The sequence below is a fragment of the Panthera leo genome, chromosome A3 (genome assembly GCF_018350215.1).
Source record: "Panthera leo isolate Ple1 chromosome A3, P.leo_Ple1_pat1.1, whole genome shotgun sequence".
NCBI lineage: Eukaryota > Metazoa > Chordata > Mammalia > Carnivora > Felidae > Panthera > Panthera leo.
This window is the reverse complement of record NC_056681.1, coordinates 8,775,380-8,798,554: the sequence shown is the minus strand read 5'-3', so window position 1 is coordinate 8,798,554 and position 23,175 is coordinate 8,775,380. Positions and strand designations below refer to the sequence as shown.

Sequence of the window (23,175 nt, the reverse complement as noted above, 5' to 3'; positions counted from 1 at the left end):
GCCCCTTTACCAGCCACAGGCAACTTACTCAACTTCTTCGGGCCTCAGTTTCCTTATCTGTCAAATGGGGAGGATAAACTGGCCACCTAAGATAATTCTCGTGAAGTCCCTTAGTGCTGTCTTTGGCACATAGTAAATGCTCAGTATTTATATATTAAGTTGAGGGGGGAAAGGAACAATATTCAGAAGGCTACAGGGAGGGATCTGGGGGGCTCAGTCGGTTAAGTGACTCTTGATTTTGGCCTGGATCACGATCTCAGTTTGTGGGATCAAGCCCAGCACCGGGCTCTGTGCTGACAGCACAGAGCCTGCTTGGAATTCTCTCTCTCTCCCTCTCTCTCTCTCTCCCTCTCTCTCTCCCTCTCTCTCTCTCTCTCTATCCCTCTGCCCCTCCCCTCCTCATGCTCTCTCTCTCTCAAAATAAATAAGTGAACTTTAAAAAAAACAAAAGGAAAGCTATAGAATAATCCCATTTCTGATAATAGTAATAAGTAACAGTATGGGCATAGAGGAAAATCAGAAGACACAGATTCTGAATTATTAAAGGTGTTTCCCTTTAGAGGATGGAGTTTCACTCTCTTTACTCTAGATTTACACAAGGCTTGCCTTTTTGTAAAGACGTATTGTGCTTGTAATTTTAAAATCAGGAGGTTTTTTTATATTCTGGTAAGATACGCATAACATAAAATTTCCCATTTTAACCATTTTTAAGTGTGCAGCTCAGTGGCGTTAAATACATTCACTTTGCTATGAAGCCATCACCAGAATGTTTTTATCTTCCCAAACTGAAACTCTGTCCCCATCAAACTCTCCATCCTCCTCCCTACCCCCACCCCCACTCCAGGCAACAGCCATTCCAATTTCTGTCTCTGTAGATTGGACTATTCTGGGAACCTCACATAAGTGGAATCATACGCTACCTGTGCTTTTGTGCAAAATGTGGGAGATTTTTTCATGCGTTTATTTTATAATGTTTACTTTTTGAGAGAGACCGAGAGACAGAGCATGAGCAGGGGAGGGTCAGAGACAGAGGGGGACACAGAATCTGAAACAGGCCCCAGGCTCTGAGCTGTCAGCACAGAGCCCAACGCGGGGCTCAAACTCACGAACCACGAGACCATGACCTGAGCCGAAGTCGGATGTTTAACCCACTAAGCCACCTGGGCACCCCCAAAATCTGTTTGGTTTTTTGTAATGTTTATTTATTTTTGAGGGAGAGAGAGCTCACGTAAGCAGGGGAGGAGCAGAGAGAGAGGGGAACAGAGGATCTGAAGCAGCCGACTCCGTGCTGACAGCAGGCAGCCCAACGTGGGGCTTGAACTCTTGAACCGGGAGATTATGACCTGAGCCAAAAGTCAGATGCTTAACCGACTGAGCCACCCAGGCACCCAAAATGTGGGTTCTTAATGGAGAAAATAGAGGTTAAAGCACTCTCTCTGTCCCGTGCAAAGCCCTTGATCACGGTCCTATTCCAGAAGCACCGGGTCCCAAGCCCCTCAGGGGGTCCACAGGTCAGAAAGACGTATTATGAAGTTACTTGCTTTCCATGGGCCACGTGAAGTGGGACGTCAAGAAAGACAGGGTGAGTGGCAAAGATGACCATCCCACTCTTTTACTAAGGCGCTAAAGAGTTAACAAAGAAGTGAAACATTGCCACACTTCTTGGAAAATTTCTTTCGCTTTGGGAATTTTATTTACCATGAAAAAAAAAATGTTATTCATATTAACATGTAGGGGGTTAATTGTTTTTCCTCTTGAATTAATAGATGTCTTAATTGTTTTAAACTCTACTATGGCAAATATCAATAGGCATAACCCACGTAAACAAAAACTTTTGAGGACCCTGAATATTTTGTATCGTTTTACAAATGATTCTGAAGCCAGAAGTTCTAAGAATGGCCACATTGGGGCACCTGGGTGGCTCAGTCAGTTAAGCGTCTGACTGTTGATTTCAGCTCAGGTCATGATCTCACGGTTCGTGGGATGGAGCCTCGTGTCAGACTCTGCATTGACTGTGCAAGATTCTCTCTCTCCCTCTCTCTCTCCTACTCATGCTTGCTCAAGCTCTCTCAAAATAAAGAAACAAGCATTTTAAAAACTAAAAGAGGGGCGCCTGGGTGGCTTAGTAGGTTCAGGGTCCAACTTCCGCTCAGGTCGTGATCTCACGGTCTGTGAGTTCAAACCCTGCATCAGGGCTCTGGGCTGACAGCTCGGAGCCTGGAGCCTGCTTCCGATTCTGTGTCTCCCTGTCTGCCCCTCCCCCGCTCACACTCTGTCTGTCTCTCTCTCAAAAATAAATAAACATTAAAAAAAAAAAAAAAAGAATGGTCACACGATGTTAACCTTTCTTATGATGAACGGTGCTTGCATTGGCGTGGACCACGAGAAGCTTTTCTCTGTTTAGATTACCTGTCAAAGTGTAAACGTCTCAGATGTGAGGAACACTTGTCTCCGGGCAGTGTCTCCAATGTCCCCTGATGCGATTATCAAATTCTGCCCACCAGCCGTCTTCACCGCTCGCTCTACCCACCCACGCCCTCAAAAAAAGCCTTTCAAATACTCCAGACCAAAACTCTCCTGATCCTAATTACCTTTTAGTCTTCTTAAGTACCTCCCCACCCATGCATAGCCTGTGAAACTCCTTCCACTTGGTACGACGATGTATAAGGGATAAGAAACTAACAAGCCTTGAGTGTGCTTTACGTTTTTGCCACAGGTAGATGGAAATGCTTACCTGCAGTGACTCAGCGGATAATCTCACAGGTAGGAGGTTATTCGGAGATAATTCTAGGAGACCACCTCTCTGCCATTAAAGGATTGCTGGGCTGGAATAAATCGTATTCATCCATGCATCATCCATCCATCCCTCCATCCTCCCCGCACATATTGAAGGAGAGAGGAGCTTTGTGCTATGCCCAGGGGAAACATCAATACATTCCTTCCCCTGGGGAGCCCACCTTCAAGTGCACACCCTAACGGCGGGTGGTGGTCAAGTCAATGCTACGAGGAAAAATAACACCAGATACAGACGTAAGGAGGCTGGAAAGGCTTCGGGGCAGGTGACGTACGAGCACAATCGGGTGAAGTCAGGGAGCGGGGCAGGCTACCCGAGATAAAAGTGTTGCCAGGCCTCGAAATAGCAAGGATACCACTGCTGAAAGAGGAAGGTGCCCAGAAGTTTCCAGAAGGAGAACCAAGGCCTCTGTGGCTGCCGTAATAAATGAGGGAAGAAGGCTAAGCGAGGCCAGGGGTCAGGCCAAGGATTTGGGGTTTTATCCTACGACTGAAAGTCCGTGGAGGGTTTGAACAGGGACCTGGGTAAGATTATCTATATGTTAAAAAAGAGTTCCAACACCCACGTAGAGATTCGGCCGGGGGAGAGGAGGTTGAACAGGGAGGAAGGGGGACGGGAGGCGATGGCTGCCCTCCGGGGGAAGAGTGGCTTGGCCGAGGGGATAGCAACGGAGGAGACAGGAGGCAATCTGTGTGTGTGCCCAGAGGTTTTGCAGGAAAAGAGGCAGCAGGCTTGCTCTCCACTTGGATGAGGAAATGAGTTCTCCCAGGCGGCTGAAGGGTCTGGAGCCTTCCATGGAGCCGGGGGAAAGCTGTGGCTGGTGCTTTAATCGTCCGCATGTCGAGTTCAGATGCCAGTGAGGCCTGGGTGGCTGCGTGGAGGCAGCGGCCGCGAGGGACACAGCCGGCCTCAGGGGCAGGGCTGGAGGCGGTCCCGACGCAGACAGATGCACTCAGACCTCTGAACCCCAGGGTCCTGTGTCGTCAGAGGTGGGGACTGGAAAGGATTCATCTGTTCCTAAAATCCCAGCCCAGGGCTGCTGGGGGTTAAAGGGAAAATCCCCCGGGGGTTGAGGGTGGCAATCAGTCCCTAGACCAACAAAGATGATGCCTGTCAGGCACTTAGCTCGAGGACATTTTAATTATCGTTCTAATGAGATTACAGATGCCGGAAAATCTAGGAAGGTTAGGTAACTTCTCACTCTACAGTAAAGAATCCCTGGTGGGTCGGTCAGGATCCGGGGGAGGTCAGGGCTTGGGAGTGGGATTCTGAGGGGGAGGCCGGAACAGCCACAGGAATTCGGGAGTCTGATGTGCGGGCCAAAGTGATGATGAAATCTCCCTGGGTGACTAAGGGTAAAAAGGGCAGGAAAAAAGTTTTGACTTTTTTTCTTCTTTGGTAAGACTTTGTACAAACGCGAAGAGTGGACATCTTGTCATCCTGCTTCTCTGGTTTTTTCCAGAGTTATCCTAAAACGTAAATCTGATGCCACCATCGGCCCGGGTACCTTCAAAGGCCTTCCCTGCACTTCCATCATGGCCCCAAATCCTCGAGATTCAATACCTCGGACTCTTGCCCGAACTCCAAATTCGTCCCAGGAGCCACGGTGCTCCAGTGGGAACACTGGGCACCCCAGGGACATTTTGGATTGCCTGAAGACACTTTGGGTGGTTACAAAACCACAGCGGGGAGGGGTGCTACTGGCCCCCCGGTGGGCGGGGGCCGGAGCGATGGCCAAGCACCCTCCGTGGGTGACACAGAAGAGCCGCAACAAAGAATAAAAGGCCAGCAGCCTTTATCCTTTAGTTATCTGTTCAGAAGCTGGCCTCACCCCCAGCTCTGTGCTCCACATTCTTCTGTCTCCTGCTGGTTTCCTTCCATTATTGCAACTGGTCACAATTGCGTTTACGGGTTTTCAGCCCGTCTTCGGCACCCGCCTGGAGGACGTTAGCTCTAGGAAGGTAGAAGACCAACTTTGGTTCATGGGACACAGATTCCCCCCGCACCCAGCACCAGCGCGAAGCACTTGGCAAACAAACACACGCGGAATGAATAGAAACAGGCAGAGGGGCGCCTGGGTGGCTCCGTCGGTTAAGCGTCCGACTTCGGCTCAGGTCATGATCTTCTAGTTCGTGGGTTCAAGCCCCGCGTGGGGCTCTGTGCGGACGGCTCGGAGCCTGGAGCGGCTTCGGATTCTGGGTCTCCCCCTCTCTCTGCCCCTCCCCCACTTGCGCTCTCTCAAAAATAAACATTAAAAAAAATTAAAAACAGGCAGAGAGGCCACCAACTTTCTTCACCTCTCCAGATGTAATTTTTTTTTATCCCCTTGGAGCCATTAGGTTTTCAGGAGAAAAGCGTGCTTTCTTAAGAAAAAATTAAATAAAACCACTGAAGTCAGCCTGCACTGCCGTGTATTACATGCTCCTTTTCATCTGAGGGCATCTGAACAGAAATGCACCTCGATCTTTGCCGAAAGAAACAATGGAAGGATCAATCAAAAACTAATTTTATGAAATGGTTACTTTATAGAAGGGAGGGAGCAGGCTGGAACGAACGAAAAGCTAGTGGGCTTCTCTGGCTATATACCTGGTCTTATGGTTTTAAGAAACTGTTTTACATAACGAAACTGTATTTAAAAGGAAAAAAAGAAAGTAGAATCTAAAGATGGAAAACACTGAACCCAAGAGCGTATGTTGGCAAGCCCACATAAAGAAGCTTGGGCTCCCTCAACCATGCTTGCGTTTCTGGAGTGGAATTTACGCAGTAGAGAGCAGGGACCACGGAAGACTTTGACTGCCGGACCCCACCCCCAAAGTTTCTGATTCAGCGGGTGTGTGAGCCTGATGGTTGGCATTTCTGGCAACTTCCCAGCGATGATGATTTTGCTAATCTGGGACCACCAGTTGAGAGAACCCACTTACAAACAAGTGAAATTGAACAAGTTTGAAATCTTCCCTTAGAATGTTGGTAATAATATTGGCATCATGACTTCCTTGCTATATGTAGTAGGGTAAAGCAAGCCATGTGGGTATCGGGAACCCAACTTTTCAGAGAATCCAATATAAAAATCAAAGAAACAAAAGCACTATTTTAATTCTGAGACAGAAACAGCCATATACAGGCACCTAGTTGGCTATGTTGGTAGAGCATGTGACTCTTCATCTCAAGGTTGTAGTTTGAGTCCCCTCTTTGGCTTAGAAATTGCTTAAAAATAAAATAAGAAAGAAAAGAGGAAGAAAGGGAAAGAGGGAAGGAAAGAAAGAGGGAAGAGGGGAGGGGAGGGCAGGGCAGAAAACAGCAATATAATTCACTCAAGTGTTGTTTTGTTTTCACTCTTTAAGAGCATATATATCCTTTCTCTGTTATGAAGGCCCTGGGGTTGAAGCAGCCTACCCCCAAATCACCATTTCTAATTACCATTTCCCAGGAAAGGAACCCAAGGTCCTCAGGTAAGTAACTCTCCAGGTCCGGGTCAGGAAATGGTCAAGGAGAGCTCAGAACGCCTGCCTTAAAACCAAGAAGCCTCCAGAGTGTTGTCCAAAACATAGCCAACTTGAAGGAGACCCTGTCGGCCAGAGACCCCGAAGATTCTGAGCGTCAAAATGATGCCTACGATTTGCTGACACCTTGTCAAAGGTACCATGAGTTCTTAACCAAAAATTCGAAAGTTCATTCACCAGTCTTGTCTGGGACCAGACATTATTCTCAAGGCTGGTTAATCAAGGGGGAGAATCAAGTTTTATTTATCCTGTCTTGTTTAAGCTGTATTTCAAGGTCATCAAATAATCACATGAGGTCTTCTGTCCAATAATAAATGCAGAGGAAATGACAGAACTTAAAAAAAAAACAAAAAAAAACCACCTTTTGCAACATCCCTAATGTTCGTCAGTGGCTGCTAAAACCCAAAGGAGAAAGGTTGATGGGGAACTTTATTACGGCTGGTTAGTCTGACACCTGAACCCACTGATCAAACGTCACTACAGGTTGGAAAACCAAATATTGTACATGTCCAGAGGTGATGCGATTGGGAGCACACAGACCCCTGCTCCCCAAAACTGAGCTCAAATCTACTTTAAACCCCTAGATTTAATTCACCAGTTTATAGGAGATAGACTGGAAAAACAGGTCAGATGAAACCACAAATATGCAATAAACCCTAACAAGGTGCCAACTTCTACAGGACGAATGACGCAGCCTCTTCACTAAGTAAAATGTCCTCTAAGGTGTGTGTGGAGGGAGATGTGAATTAAAACAGGCTTTAAAAAAAAAAAAACAAAACGATATTCTAGGGGCGCCTGGGTGGCTCAGCCGGTTAAGGGTCCGACTTCAGCTCAGGTCATGATCTCACGGTCTGTGAGTTCGAGCCCCGCATCGGGCTCTGTGCTGACAGCTCAGAGCCTGGAGCTTGTTTCCAATTCTGTGTCTCCCTCTCTGACCCTCCCCCGTTCACGCTCTGTCTCTCTCTGTCTCAAAAATAAACAAACATTAAAAAAAAATTTCTTTTTAAAATAAAATAAAATAAATAAAAATAAATAAATAAATAAAAAACGATCTTCTAAACTAAGTGGATCTTGTTTGGGTCTTGATCACAACTCAACTGACCAAATCTAAGACGACACTTTTGCAAGGCTGTGTGGGCATCGTGGTTGGTTACGTGTGACCATGAAAGCCCTTATCCGTTAGGGACTCACAGTGAAGGGTCGTAGGGATGAAACTAAATCGTGTCTGAGACTCGCTTTAAAATACTCGGGGGAGAAAAAAATGCTGCTGGCGAGGGTGAGGACTCATTACACGAACCCCTCTACTAAACTGTAGGCTTAAAGTTGTAGTTCTAAAAAGTTAAAAGCAGAAACGAGGGACGCAATAAAGACCCAAACCAAGACTGCAAAACACCAAATCTATATTTACATCCACATATAATAACATAACTTTAAGCTGAAATATATCATAAATAAAACAAGTAATGTCTACTGTTTGACAAGTATCAACAATTAAAATAAATCAAACTGGAATGAAATAAATACATAAACAAAAATCCAACGGATTGTACCTCTATTATATGTACTGTTGTCTCAAAGGAAAAAAAAAAAAAAAACATACAAAACCAGTAGTATCCCAATAGTTAATACTGATGGACAAAAAAAAAAAAAAAAAAAAAAAAAAAAAAATTGGAGGACAAGGGCTGTGGAACAAAGGACATTTTTATGTATTCAGCAATTGAGAAATGTTAGAAAAGAGAAATCTGAAAGCCCCCCCAAATTTCAGCATGACATGAATTGACTTGTTTTCAAATAGATTTGGTGATTTTTTTTTTTTAAATACAGGTTTAAATTTCAGCCCTCTATTATCTCGTATCCCCTTTTAAAGATTTACATTTATAGTCACAGCGAGCTTTCTGTAACACTCATTGGATTAGGCAAAGATCAAGTCAATCATCTTGCAAATGTGTTAAATCTTCAAAAATAGGCTATAAAAGTGCAAAACTATGAAAACAAAAATCTAGATTATGTACATATGGCTCAGCTTGTGAACAGGAAAAATGGTGGATAGTGTACTACTCTCTCCTGATACAAAGCACTTCACTACAAGGCCAACAGACCAATCAGGTCTCCCTTTCCCACGGGAGTTAAGACTTCTCGGTCAAGTACGCTTCGTGTTGCATAATGAAAACAAAAAAAATCAGGATTCTTGTAGGACTTTACTCTCGCTCTAACGCAGAAGGGCAGGGCAAGAAAACTTAACAGTGCAAATTTATTTTTGAAACAGTTTTCTTAATAAAATATCTTGTGGTTGCTAAACCCACGTACTGCTGAATAAACTCAGCCACGGACAGCATGTGGAAGGGAACAAAAGTCTAAAACATCTAGTAGTAAGCCAGCTGGTGGCCATCCTCGCTTTAAAACCCAAACTACATCTGGTTGCTCAACACAACCAAAAATGGGAAGACAACTGAGGTCAAGAACCAGATCGCACCCTCCCCATTACCAGAAGGCTCGGCAGGCAGTTCCTTATTCAGAATCAACGTGTCTACAATTAACTCGTGTACGTCCACGGTTAACCCAAAGGCCAGGCACACCAGGACTTCCAGATACGAACCTAAAATTTACCCAGACGCTTTCACGTCCTTTAAAACCGCTCCCAACATATGAAATTCACGTGTGTAAATTCAGCATTTCAGGTTTTTTACATACCAATTTAAGCGAAAGCCAAAAAAAAACCCTGAATTTTCCAACAACAGTGATGAACTTGACAGAAAGTAAGTAACTCCACATAGAATTTGGTATGTTTACCGGATATGGGGCTGTCCTGAAGAGGACAGACGCACTTCTCCGTAGACACGCCCGCTTAAAAACCCTACGGGGCACAGGCTGCTCTCAGACAAGGGTCGCAGACCGGGACTCTTCCTCAGTTGACGGACTGAAAACTTGCAATGAAAGGGCACCGAATTCAGAATGGCTGACCTCAGTATTTGCAGCACATACTCACAGAGGGTCGATACTTCCGTTCACAATTTTGTTAAGACGACGCACTGAGGAGGATTTAACATAATACAAATCATCGGGAATTTTTTTTTTTTTAAACATACATTTTCCATGAAAGAACACACAAACAGCAGGAGCTGCTCATGGGGATGAGCTACAGGAGAGAGAAAGGGGACGCACAGTATCTGAACAAGCAGGTTTCGAACTTACGTATGTACAGAGTTACCTGAGGTGCAAGCGTTCGTTATAGACTCTCCCCCCCCCGCCCCCCCACCCGGATGGTTTGTGTTCAGCAGCGCTCAAGTATGCAAAAGACTCCTTATTTGGTCAACTCTAAAAAAAATATTATTCAGGGACAAAATAGAGATTTGCAGTCTCCATTTGTGTACAACCCAACTGTTCCAACTATGGTTTTTATTGCTATTTGGTACAAAAGTTAACAGAACAACTTTACAAAACCGTAGTGTTCCTGGTATGTTACATGCACGGCACGGTCACAGCTTATTTCACGAGCTTCCGCCATCTGCCTTCTCAAAGGATGGACTCACTCAATTTCATGGACAGAACACACATCCATCGGGACCTACGGGGGAAAAAGGTTCAAGAGAGCGGCTCAAGATAAAACTGAAAACAGCTTGGGAAAATCTTTTTTCTTTTAATAAAGAAGTGTAATAAACAGAACCAAAGGGATCTAGAAATGCACCGAGTTCCCCTTAAGCTCAAATGTCGCAACGAAGGGGCGCCTGGCTGGCTCAGTGGGTGGAGCATGTGACTCGATCTCCCGGTTGTGAGTTCGAGCCTCACGATGGGGGTGGAGGTTAACAAATTAAAGCTTAAAAAAAAACTGTTGCAATGAAAGGACCAGGACTCTGCACAACGCTGCGCCACCCCAGACGATACTGCTACGTTCTGAACAGTGATTTAGCGAAGAGGATTTCACCAAGAATCAGAATTTGCATCAGTTACACGAAGCCTGGCAAAGACCACCACAAGAAACTGAAAGGTTGTAACATCATCTGTTCAGCCAACATCTAATGGGTTTGATCAGTGATGGTGCCGGCAGCGGGTGAGGAGGCAGTGAACAAAGCAATCTCCTCTCAAGCGGAGCTAGCAGTGAACTGGGGCACACAGGTAAGAGAGGCAGACGTGGGGGTGAACTGCACGAGCAAGGGGCAGCGGCCAGGGAAGTCCCTGGTTCCCGGCAGACGTCCTGAGGAAATGATGTTAACCGGTCCCGCGTATCAGAGAGAGGTGATCTGGCACCCAGAATGCAGAAGGACGTTCCAGGCAGAGGAAATGCAAGCAGAGATGCTCAGAGGTTACAGAAAGAGGCCGGGGCGGGACCAACAGGACAGTGGCATCCTCTGTGACTGACAGACTGTGCCCCTACAGTGCAAGTAACCTGTTACAAATTAGCTGTGCCTTATAATCCATCAACGATTTGTTTTGTTTTCATGGAGAGGGGGCTGAATCCCGCTCCTGCGACAACACTTCCTTCTCCTTCTCCTTTCACTAAGTGAGGGGAGAAAGGAGCATAGATCTGCATCAGCCCGATGGGCCCCACATGTGTCTCACTGCAAACAAGAGGGAGACTGGGAGTACATGGTGGGCGTTAGACAAGAAAAGCGGTTCTGGGAGAGAACTCAAACCTGTCCATAAACCCAGCTCTTGTCATTCAATTTATTGGTAAATGAGGTCTAGTAACTTGTGCGGACATCAGGCCCTGTAGCCAAACTCGGAATTAACTCAACGGAATTAACACAACTCTGAGGGTCCTGCTGGAGTCTTCTGCGTATCTAGAGTTAGATACATTCGCCACGTGAACCACACTGTCAAAATGCACCTCCGCGCTCTTGTCCCGCTCCCCTCCCTCAACAGATAAGGATGCACCGAGGTTTTGAACAAGCTCTTTAAGCATGAGGGTTGGGGCCCAGGCTTTGGGTCATGCTAGGACAGAACTAAGAAGAGTGGGATGCGACCCAAGTCTCGGTACCCTCATCCGTAAAGGGTGCACGGGACCTCCCAACCCAGCAACCATTTTCTGTAAAGAGCCAGAATGTAAATGTAAATATTCTCAGCTTTGCAGGCCACGCGCTCTCTGTCACAGCTACCACTCTGCTGATGTGGCTCAGAAGCCATCGGCTATATGGAAAGGTATGGACACGACTGTGTGCCAGTAAAACTTTGCAGACAAAAACAGGTGGAGGTTTGCTAATCCCTGGCCTAATGCCCACCCCCCCCCCACCCCGCATGTGGGAAGGATTAAATGAGGTCATGATTATAAAAACACTTCCAGGCTGAGCACAAAATAAATGCTTAGTAAATTCCAGTCGGTACTATTGTTATTAGTTACCATCATCATGGATATCCGGAGACCCTGAGTACTGGAGGTCTTAAGAACACTTTAAAAATCAAAAATAATTTTACTTTATATTCTACTGAATGAACTAGATGGTTTATTTTCAATTAACTAAAATCAACAGATCATATATGCTTACCTTTCTTACCCGAAACAGGAAATCAAGTTTTTTTATCATTTGGTCGATAATGTGCATTCCCAATAAAATTCTCATAGTTTCTCTTTTGTAGCATGCTGCTAGATAAGTGTTGATAGGACACAGGCCTTTTTCCTGATTGGAGAAAAAAAAAAAAACGCATAAAAACACGTTACAACTGAAATGGTTTTAAGTGCCTCGAGGACATTTGCTAGCACAAAATTTTAAATCACTGAAGCCAGAATTATCTGAGTGCCATGTGGTCATTAGTAAGAATGACATTAGTAACTGTAAGTAAGCTACAATCTCGGGTTTCGGCACCAGAGTGGGGGGGAATAAAGCCCCAAACAATGGTGGTAGACGTTATCTTAAACCTACATGCATCATGAACCATAACCGTGGGGAAGAGGAGAAAAAATACTGATGTTTGAAAAGAGGCTTTCACTTGCAACATAGAGCCCTACTCTTCAAGTAAAGGCAAAGTTTTGACTCACGTCCGTTTTAACAACCGATAGGGAGAAAAATAGACACTTCTAATCAAAAGGCTGTAAAAATTAGTATTTCATCACAGGATTTAGAAAATTCACTGGAGTGTGTAAAAGCAATTGTTTTACAATTTGCTATCCCTACCGTATCAATTGGCATCAAGCTATCCTTGATAAGAGTATCGTCGCCACACAGAACCCTTAATTTGAAATTAATACAAACTGAGAGGTTTGAAAATGGATTTCTCTTTGGGGCTGCACAGACCAGCGGGGCTTATATCGGACAAAGGAAGTGGTTTAATTAAGTCGGCCTCGTGGGACAGCTCCCCAGGACACTCTGATCGACCTCTTCACCTGCACAGGTAAAGCGCCACAGGCCTCTAAGGGAAAGAGGCCGGAAGGAAGCAGGGGTTTTGAAAACACTTCCCTGGGGAGAACTCCAAAGTAATCTTCGACTTTTAACAATTTACCCACATGGGAAAAACGGGTTTTGTCCCTTCCTTCTTCCTTATGGATGTCTTATGGAAATATATGATGGGTATGAGACAAATTAACTCTATTGATTCTACCAACACTGTAACTGCTGAAATGGCATTCTAATGTTTGCTTTCTGTGGGCTCAGGCCATATGATGCATAGAGCCTCTTTTATGTGAAACGTTATCTACTGCTTAAATGTTTATGCTGTGTTGATAATATTACATCGATGCATGACCCTGTATATTGTGTGCCTAGTATGTGAAGAAAGGGATTACAAGATGTATATAATGACTTGCTAACCTTGCGGCATTCAGAGTTTCCAAAAGATGAAGAAAGACCAAATCTAAATAAAACACTTCATCATTTAAGAAAAAAATTGTCCATATGGGAAAAGGGTGAGGCTTTTAAAATGCGCTGAATATTTAACAAAAAACGGCCTGATTCTAGAGTCCCAGCATCAAAAGAATGTCCACTGAGGTTCTCATACTTTCTGCTCCTGGTGGAAGACGCATGCTCCTAGGGGGCTCACAGTGCACCTGTCGCCGGCTAGTGGGGACACTGCCCACCCACAGACCACTCATACGGGCGAAGGGACAGACTGGGCTGGGCTCCAAAGGGCTTCAGCATGAAGGGTGGGGAGCCAGCACTGCCCAGGGCCCCCCGGACCTCACTAACATCGTGAGCTGGCTGCGGGCGGGGAGTGTGGCCTTCAGCCCGGAGGGCGTGGGCCCCCAGGTCTGTCCATCTCCCCACCCCTGACCCTCAGCAGCCCCCAGGCCCAGGGCCCAGCCCCTCCTCCACTCCCGCGGCCTAGGGTCCCTAGGCCCGTACCCCCTCCACCTTCGCCAGCGAGCCCAGGGCCTATTATCCACCCCTCCCCTGGCCTCCCCTTGGGGGGGAGGGGGAGGCAGGGCCTATTCCCCCGCCCCCCTCAGCCTCCCCTTCGGCGGCGGGCCCAGGGCCTGTCCGCAGCCCCCCCAACCGCAGCCTCACCTTCCGGGGGGGGGTGACCCAGAGCATCCGCGCACCCCTCCCCCAGCCTCACCTTCGGCGGCGGGCCCGCAGGCGAAGAGCGGCGCGGGCGCGGCGCGGGGCTTGGGCGGCAGCGAGGCGGGCGGCGGGCACACGCACTCGGCGGGCAGCAGCGACTGCAGGCCGCGCACCACGTGGTACTTGGGCAGCTCGAAGGCCCGGCGGAAGGTGGGCGCGGGCGGCTCGGCGTCGGGCCGCGGCCGCTTGGGCAGCGGCTCTCCGGGCTCGGCGGGGCGGCCGCTCGGGGGGTCGCGGCCCCGCGGCGCCCAGGGACGCTCCGCACAGCCGTTGGCGGCGGCGGCAGGACCGGGCGGGGCGGGGCCGGCGGGCGCCCTGGCCTTGGCCTCGGGCCTCCGGCCCCTCTCTGGGTTGGCGGCGTCGGCCGGCGGCCGGGCGACCCCCTGCGCCCCGCCGGGCTGCGGCTGCGGCTGGTGCGGCGGCCGCGGCGCCTTCAGGTTGCTGGGCGCTAAAGTGCTGGGGTCGAGCCCCGGGGGCGGCGGGGGCCTGGCGGGCGCGGCGGGGCCCGGCTTCCCCCGGTCGCGGTCGCGGTCCCGGTCGGCCGGCGCGGCCTTGGCGGGCGGCGCGGGCGCGGGCCTGGCCTTGGGCTTGGGGAAGTGCGCCAGTGGGGCCACGTCCTTCCCCAGCAGCGCGGGCGGGCAGCCGGTGCGCCGGCTTCGCAGCAGAGACTTGCTCCTGCAGTTTTTGTGGATGTCGGGGTTGTACTTATGCTCCAGTCGCTGGTGCATCATCAAAACCTCGGGATAAAAGGTCTTGAAGGTACAAAATGGGCAGGTGATCCCTGGGATTAAACTTTTGCTCAGAGAAATGGCCGGGCAGCCGTGAAGCGCCCCGAGGGACAGGTTCAGAGGCTTCTCCTGGCAGTCCGCGCCGGCCTTGTGCTTGCCCTCGGCCGCCGTCGCCGTCCCCGCGTGCTTCTCCCGGTGACCAACCTCGGCCGCACGGGCCGCACCTCCGGGGACCCCCACCTCTGTTCTACACGTGGGTTCCTGCGCCTGAGGGTCACCCGCCGCTCTCTTGGGTAACGCATCCAAATAGGCGGGGGCAGGAGTTTTGCAGACTCTATCAGTACTGTCCTCCGTTGCATTTTTATTGAAATCCTGAGTATCTTTGTGAACTGGTGAGAGGACAGTGCTGCCCAGAACATTCGGAAAGGCAGAGGCCATCCCCTTAAGTTGCTTTGCAGGTGGGCTGCCTTTAACATCTTTGGCACCATCGAAAAATCTTTTCAAATTTTTGGTTTGCGCACTGTCGGGGGTAAGTAGTGCATCTTCGGGCTCCTGGTTCTTCCCGTCGTTCTTGACTTCCGCCGCAATATCGATCTGTTTGTCCTTGTGATGTCTCTCCAGGTGATACCGCAGAGAGGTCTTCTGGGCTGCAGCATAGTCACAGAATTCACATTTGTACGGTTTTTCACCTAAAACAACAAATGTCACCGTATTACACGAGTTTATCTGGAATAAATGAAGAATCTGTCCCCAAGTGACAAAAGCGTCAAACCAGATCTTTGGAAACTAGAATCATCTAAGAGAGAATAGAGGGTCTTTCCTTTTCCCTTCTCCCTGCTGACCTTCATACCCGGGGTTTTTCCCCGGCTGCTCGCTTCATCACCCTCACTCCACTGAGTATTTGAAAATGTGAATAGCGTCTTAAATAGTGCGCCTTAAACTTACTTCATCTTAAGCCTCGTAAACCATTATGGTACAGCTGCTTCTACAATCTCAAGGAAATTCTAAACATATTCTCGTTTCATCCCAAGTCATAAAAACCAATACCCAAAAAAGCTGTGGCATTAAAACATACTAAAGATAAAGAGCAAGTTGTAATAAGATGAGTGGCTACAACCGTCAGAAAGTAAATAAACTAAGTTCAAAATCAGGAACAGCTCGAGTTACAAAATGACACTAACAGACTGCCATTAGCACACTACACATTGACCCAAACTATTCTCCAAGGGTCTAACAGAATAGTCGAACAACAGTATTAAACAAAGAAACACAAAGAACCGCATCATCATTGTTTAAGCCAGTAAGAATTAAAGATCTAGGAAGCTCCTTACCTGTGTGCGTTCTGAGATGAATATTGAGGTAATAATTTGAACGGAAAAACTTCCCACAGTAACTACATTCTCTTGAGGACGTAAGATGCTTTATTTTTCCTCCATCATCATTTTTATCTTGAAGCAGAAACAAAAATACTTATGTAAGAAGACAGCTCGAGTACACGAGTAAGACAAGTGGGCTTTAAGTATTTTTGATGGAAGCATTTTTGGAAAAGCATAAAATAGCTTTTATATATTAGTGCTGGGGTAAACCAGAAAGGGTAGGAACATACCAAACACTGTTTGGAGGTCATCTGAAGTCTTGCAAGCTTTTTAGCATGCGTGCCTTGTTTTTTGTTTTGTTTTGTTTTGTTTTTGTTTCCTGAGTACAGCCAACTTAGTGGATCGTTAAAAGAGCCCGTTCCTCATTTGCCTCAATCACAGGAAAGATCACTTAACAGACTGACATGCATGGGCAACTTTCTGTTCTCCCAACACGTCTGCGACATGCCTGCTGGACCTACACTCGCTGGCTGCAATATCCAGCTTCTTCAGAGCAACTGATTTAGAAAACTGAGCCAATATAAATTGCCAGTTTCCCCAACCAGACAGAAGGCGGCGATCCTAAGATCAGGCCAGCTACCACTAGAGGGTAGCAAGCACAACCTAATCTTCACAGAAACTAAAAGGTTTGGCATTGGGTCAAACGCCTTGTTTGTCAAAATTTAGCATGTTTTGGAAAGCAAACCGTATCATTCGCCAGCACGCATGTGGACAAGATATACCTGAGACCAATCAGAATCTGTCTTCAAGTGACGATGGGTTAAACTTGAAATTTCAAACTCTGCACTGACCAGGAGAATAGATCTCTGCTACAAGAGAGTAAAGGTCTGCCGGGGACGCTAATTTAAAGGGTGATTGTATTTAAACTCCAGCCCTCCAAAAGACCATTCCGTTTGCTCCAGTTAAGATGCCCACTCCCACAAAACTGATTGTCAAAGTTCGAGATCAACCTCCTCTTACTACACACACTACACAATGAGGACAAGAGAAGGGAAGCAGTCATCTCTTAAAATTGAGCATCACTAAACTGGCCATTTTGCCTTGAAAACTGAACTCCAACCTTTGAAAGGCCTCCTTTCCCTGCTCCTTCCTCACTCTGCATTTTGGACTGTATATATTTGGTTTACAGATTTAAAAAGCAGTGTATAAGCAAACCTTGGGCAGCCTCCAGTACGACAGAGACCAGACTGCATGATTCCCCCTCAACTCCCCGAGGAAAATGTATCCAGCTCTAAACATTCTCAAACAGCAGGAACAAGCACTGATGGAAAAAGATGTCATGAAGACTTAAAAAAAAAAGAATTACACGAATAACCACTGTTAAACCTATTTTCAAGTAGAACAAATATAAAAACAAAATGTTTACTTTGTCTTTTGATCTTCTTTAAAGTAAATCTAAAAGAAAGCCAGGTTGATGGTAAAAAACAGTAAGCCAAATGGAAACCACCCCCGTCATGATACAAATTGAGGAGAATCAATTCTCTCGACACAGAATGCCTAGCTTTGTCTTCCAATCACACCCACCTAGCCAAGTCTGAACTTTACTGCAATTTCCTACTCCCGAGTATGCATCAGAATTTGTTATGTTGCATCACACCCAAAAAGTTATGAAATGCCTCTCTTTTAACAGAAAGGACACGAAACACCCACATATACCTGGTTCCTGCTCCTTGGGCATCACCTCTGAGTTTTAAAGAACTGCAAACTTTTTTTACCAATAGGCTGTTGAAATGATCCTTGGGAGGTGGAAGACAAGGGTTGACGAACCAAATTTTGCAAACAGAAATCAGGGCAAAGAAATGTTAAGCAACCTGTAATCCGCCACAAAACAATGCAGTGGGAGAACCCGCCTCCAGGCAAGTCGCGGCGCTCCCAGCGATTATCATGGGGCATTCTATCTGCCCAACCACCAAGATTTCCACCCAAGATTTCCACCCGGTTCTCCGGCCCACACCACCCACACCACCCGCTGGCAGAATGTGACTGGCCATTTCATTTCTTTCAGGGCAGCTGGCGGACCTAATTATCTCCCCATTTACTACTACATGCCCCTGAGAATGGGACCCACGCTAACAGGGACCACTATAAAGATAGAGGTCTGTGTTCAAGGCCTTCTTTATGATGTCATTAAGACACCATAATGTGCTTTCGAGATTCCCGAAGGCTGTAGTATGCTAAGTGCTAGGTTTCCTTGTGTCCCATCAAAGTCCAACCATTCTAAATACTCCAGAGGAACTAACAGCTTGTTCTCACATCCATCATGTGATCAGAAAAGGAACCAGGGCACTGGTTTGGGGAGGATCATCTGGTCAAACTCATCTTGGGTCTCACACTCGAGTTCTGACTAGCCAGCCATCAAGTTACAGTGAAAGAAGGCAGCGGCTGAAACCAAAGACCACTCTTGTGAATGATCATGTTTCTCTAAGACTAATTTACGTTCCCATCACTCGGCTGCTGAAGACGACGCAGGGGTTCTTTTAACTGTCTTCCAGCAGGAGAGTCCTTTATTCAAACCAAATCTTACTAAATGGATATGCCAAGTCTCTGGTTTAAGCGCAGATGGGCAAGGCTTGAAGCACACAGGTGGGATCTCTCTGCCTTAGATATCATGTCCACTGGGCCTCAAGACACAATGTGTCAGTGACAGCTTCTGTCTCCTATAAAAGCCATTAGGACACTGAAAACCTGAGCAGCGAGATTCCTTTAAAACATCTTTGGTGCGTTCGCGTTCCCTCTATTTTGAACACAAATGGACTTAGTTCCTGAGCTAACTGTTAACGAACACTAGTCCCCCCAGACATGAGAGGAGAGGGTACCAGGTAGCCCCAAACTCTCAGTACTCACCAAACTCTCTCAGTACCCTTGCTCTGGCTGATCATCATTCCCAGTGCCTTTCGTGACCCTAGAAAACCATCTGGAATAAATGCATGAGGGCTGGGTCCTGAAGGAAGGGGAAGTCTGTTGCATCGAAGGATAACTTGTTTTTGTAGATGAGATCAGGTTGGCCGGAAGAACGGAGCGAAGCCCAGGGTCTCTCAACCCTGACCTCACGGGACACTGGGACCACACAATGACTTGCTGGGGGGGCCGTGCTGTGCACTGGAGGACACTCAGCGGCATCCCTGGCCTCTACCCACCGGACGTCAGCAGCACAACACAAACACAGTTGTGACACCCAAAAAGACCTCTAGACACTACCAGGTTCCGCTGGGGGCAAAACTGCCCCAGTTAAGATAATGTGTGTCGCTTGTTAGCCAGATGTTTAAAAAAAAGAAAAAAAAAAAAAAATCACACAAGTTTTCAGAAGAGGAAGAAACCTTGAGAAAAATCAAAGCCCTGAGAGGTTAGGTGAACTTACAACGAGGAGGGTACCAGAAGAGCCTGGACTCAAACCCGGCTCTCCGACCCCGACCTGCCAGCGCTGTCCGGGGCTGGAGGCGGAGGAAGGACAGCACGCGACGGAGCGCCTCACTTACCCAAATGGAGCCCTTCCGGAAGTCCGTCCTCAGACCCATCTTCAGAACCGCCTTCTCGATCGACGGCTCCATTCTCGTCCAGGGCGGTGGTTAGGTCCGGAGAACACGTCCTAGGCTGCCTTCCGTCCACGGACATGGTTGGCGATTCGGCGTCGGCCCTCCGATCCTTCTTGTGGACCCTCGAGTGCAAGACCAGCTGGTGGTAGGTCCGGAAGGCTTTGCCACACTCAGAGCAGTGCGTCGGCTTCTCTTTGTTCCCGGACAGCTTTGGGTCGGCTTCCACGGAAGGCACTTCACCGCCGGAGGGTCTGGGCTTCTCCTTGTCCTGGGAGAGGCCCGCGCAGCCGCTTTTGCTTGGCTTGGGCTTTCCAGAACCTTCGGAATGGCTTTTTCCGGCGTTCCAAATTTCTCCGAGCTCTTCTTTTTCGGAACACGAATCATCGTTGTCGGTGCTGCCCTCCTGCCCTGGCTGCTCCTTCACTTCTCGGCACACGGCGACTTTTCCTTTGGTGGCCAGCTGCCAGGCCTGATAGGTGGTGAACGGATCGAGCTGAGGTATCCATTTGGTGGGCTTCTTCCCGGTCTCGGGGTGCGATCTGGGCCTCAAGTTCAAGAACTGCAGGAACTCTTCCCCCGGAGCTGGCATCCCCCCCTGCGGAGAGTCTGTCTGTGTGCCTCCGCTGCCGGAAGCAGTGTCTTTGGCGTGCATCTTCCTGTGATCGATCAGACTTTCCTTATTTGGAAACAGGAAGCCACAAACCATGCAGATTTTGTAAGGAGAGGAGATGCTCTCGGCCACGTGCTCCTGAACCACCTCGTTGATGGTGGCGGGGCTCTCGGCGCCCGGCTGCAGTTTGCTCTTGGCCCCCGCTTTGCCGGTGTGTGTCCGCATGTGGTTCTTAAGGAACCAGGGCTCCTTGAACCTCCGTCCGCACACATGACAGCCGTAAGTGAAGGAGTCCTTATGCTTCTTCATGTGGATCTCGACGTCGAAAGCGACTCTGAACGTCTGCCCACACACTTCACAGCTGAACTCTTCGTTTTCTTTGCAGTTCTTGTCCTTCGGAGGCTCCGTTCTCACCTGAGTCTTGTCCAGAGGACTCAGGTACTCCGCTTCCACCCGCAAAACGGCCGGCTCGCAAAGGATAGGCCGATGTTGCATCAGGACATGTTTATTAAGGTCTTCTGAATGCGTGAAGGTCTGATTGCAGAACATGCAGTCCAAAGGCATATATCCTTCGATCTGGATTATATTTTTCTCTTGCGTAGCTCGGAAAGGAACGGTGGTGGTCCCTTTTATGGACACGGCATCATCTATCTCCATCTGGGTACCAAGAGAATTGCCAATAACTTCTGGTCCGTCCATATACACCAGCAGGGACTGAGTTGGCATGTTTCCTGGCACTTTAGGATTGTATACAAAATAAGAATCCGGTGGAGGGATTTCTGGAACTGGAATAAGGCCACTTGTAAGACTTGTCACTCACGCCCCCAGCAGCCCTGGACTTAAAACGAGAACAAGTATTTGTTACAAAAGTTCAAAAGCAAAGTATATATTCCTGTAGCTTCTTATCTTCAGAAGTCTTAGGAAGCTCGGTGGCAGAGCCAACCACTGGTTCTTTGCACAAACAAGGCAGACAGACTCCCCAGCGCTTTGATTCAAATATGAGTCAGCACGGAGCGTTCATTCTCTTTGTCTCCATTGAGTGAGTGATTCAACTGAGCAAGAAGTCAATCCCAGCAACCTGGAGACCAGGGATTTCCAAAACCTAGAGGGGGAAAAACAAAAACCAAAAACCACAGAAATGGTTACTTGGCTGCGGCCAGAGGGAAGAGAAGCCCGGTGTGGACGACGCACAGCTGGTCCGCTCGTGGCAGAAGAGGTGCCTCGTTCGTCCACTCCACTTTCGACTAACATCGCGCATCCTGTTAAACATGCCCGTTAATTAAATCGTTAGCATTTTACCCAATGAGGACACTCACCAAATCGCTGGATTTTCATCCAGGGAAGAAACTGAAAACGTGGTGCTCTAATGATTGAAGTCTAAACTTTAAGATTCAGGACAGAAACGGTTAAATTCAGCTGAATGCAGTTTAAATGCCACTGCAATGCAATGTGTGTCCTTACAAAGAGCCCCTGCAAATCTAGAGACGATACCCACTGTGAAGAATGCCAAGTAAGGCCCTCTCTAAATAAAACGTTTAAAGCCCAAACTTCAAACTGTCTTCTATACAGCCCAGAGACACAAATGCCGAACAGCACCCTCGAAGATCACACACGCACAGGCCAACAGCACACACGAGAACAGGAACCTTTCCTAAAATCCACATTCAGAAACTACAGAACACCTCAGAATGAGGCTCATCGTGGCCAAGGGGAACCTGAATCATTTTGGTTCACAGGATATTCTAGCCCTCGACCCACCGCCCAGATCCCAGCTGCTTTTTCAGAAGGCAGAAACTGCCTTCAACAAAAGTCAGGGTAGGGCTCCCTTGTGCACACAACAAATAAGGAAACACACGCACCAGGCTACTCGGTGAGGGTACACTTGAAAATCCTCCACACGGCAGGGTCAACATGGCTCAGTCTTTCATCAGAAAACGGGTCCTCCCACTTTTAACCCACCCTTCCCATTATGCACTGGCCAGGTGAAAAATGGATGATTACTTTATGTGGCTCTGCAGGCTCAGATTTAGAAGCCAATTTTCATTCTTGGAGAAGAATTAACCTCCAAACCCAACACCCTCCCCTCCACCTTTCTGGCAAGCACAGAATTGTTTCTAAATAGACTCAGCTACTTAACCTGAAGTCTGTTAATTCCACCCAACAGAACAAAAAGACTTGCAAACTACTCCCACCACCTTGACTTGACTTTCCTTCTCTCCACTTCCTCAAAGAGCAAGGGCCTCTAGGCTCAGAGAAGACAAGGAAACATTTCTTCCCCTTCTTTATACTCATAATAGAAGAAAATTCTCATGCTCTTTGCTATCTTTAGTTTTGAATACACTAGATCTTTAACATTAAGCTTTTCTAAATAAGGCTGCAGATCAAAGATTAGGGAAAAGAAAGAAGGTACTGAAGTGTTTTATCTTAATTTCTGAGTCCTTTGTTGTGATCACAATGGAGGATAAAACTCTTGGGCTGGCTACCAGCTTGGTGGGCTTTAACAGAACACTCCAAAGACCCGAGTTCTAGTTCTGGCTAAGTCACAACCTTAAAGTTGTCACCACCACCTACCTACCTCACCTTCATCTACCTACTGCAGGCGGTTAAATTACAGGATCACCCTCAAGAGTTCCAAATTTTCTATGGTTCCAGGGGCAGATCTACACGTATGGATAGACAGACACCAAAGAATATTTGATGCTTTCCCAATCAAGATATTAAGTGATATCTGAAAAACGTAACTAATAATTTAGGGTTCTATGTAGTCTGTATTTACTGAATGCCGGTGTACCAGGTAATATTTTAACTGAAGAAATAACAGTACATACTCTAGACAAGCAGTTATCAAACTGACAACACTGTCTTCACTGGCAACATCTAGATGAAAAACAGAGAGACAACTCAGTGAGTCCTACACAAACGACACAGATTAATTTCAATTTGAATAGAGGCTGTCCTCTATTTGAGGTCCTTTCTATTTGGGGGTTGCAAACTAGCTTTTTTAAAATGAAAGAGTGGCAATAGCAATCAGTACTTTTTTTAATGTCCTAATTTGCCAAAATCAAAGTTAGTCCTCTATGTTGGACCTGTGTGTGTGTGTGTGTGTGTGTGTGTGTGTGTGTGTGTGTACACGTATGTAAGAAA

At 47.4% G+C, this 23,175-nt stretch overlaps 1 protein-coding gene across 9 annotated transcripts in view; it reads right to left on the bottom strand.

The window, feature by feature from the left end:
• Positions 1 to 2,301: 2,301 nt before the first annotated feature.
• ZNF217 (zinc finger protein 217) overlaps positions 2,302 to 23,175 on the bottom strand; it is a 44,550-nt gene continuing 23,676 nt past the window's right edge. For 8 of the 9 annotated variants that reach the window (XM_042930631.1, XM_042930634.1, XM_042930629.1 and 5 more), the window contains 5 exons: positions 19,365 to 21,133; positions 15,844 to 15,960; positions 13,780 to 15,201; positions 11,775 to 11,906; positions 8,956 to 9,859 (listed from right to left, as the gene is read on the bottom strand). In XM_042930631.1, the coding sequence (XP_042786565.1) occupies positions 11,797 to 11,906; positions 13,780 to 15,201; positions 15,844 to 15,960; positions 19,365 to 20,757 (3,042 nt within the window). In that variant the 5' untranslated portion in view covers positions 20,758 to 21,133 and the 3' untranslated portion in view covers positions 8,956 to 9,859; positions 11,775 to 11,796. Of the gene's footprint in view, positions 4,748 to 8,955; positions 9,860 to 11,774; positions 11,907 to 13,779; positions 15,202 to 15,843; positions 15,961 to 19,364; positions 21,134 to 23,175 lie in introns of those variants that run through there. The other variant, XM_042930638.1, reaches the window with a different exon arrangement.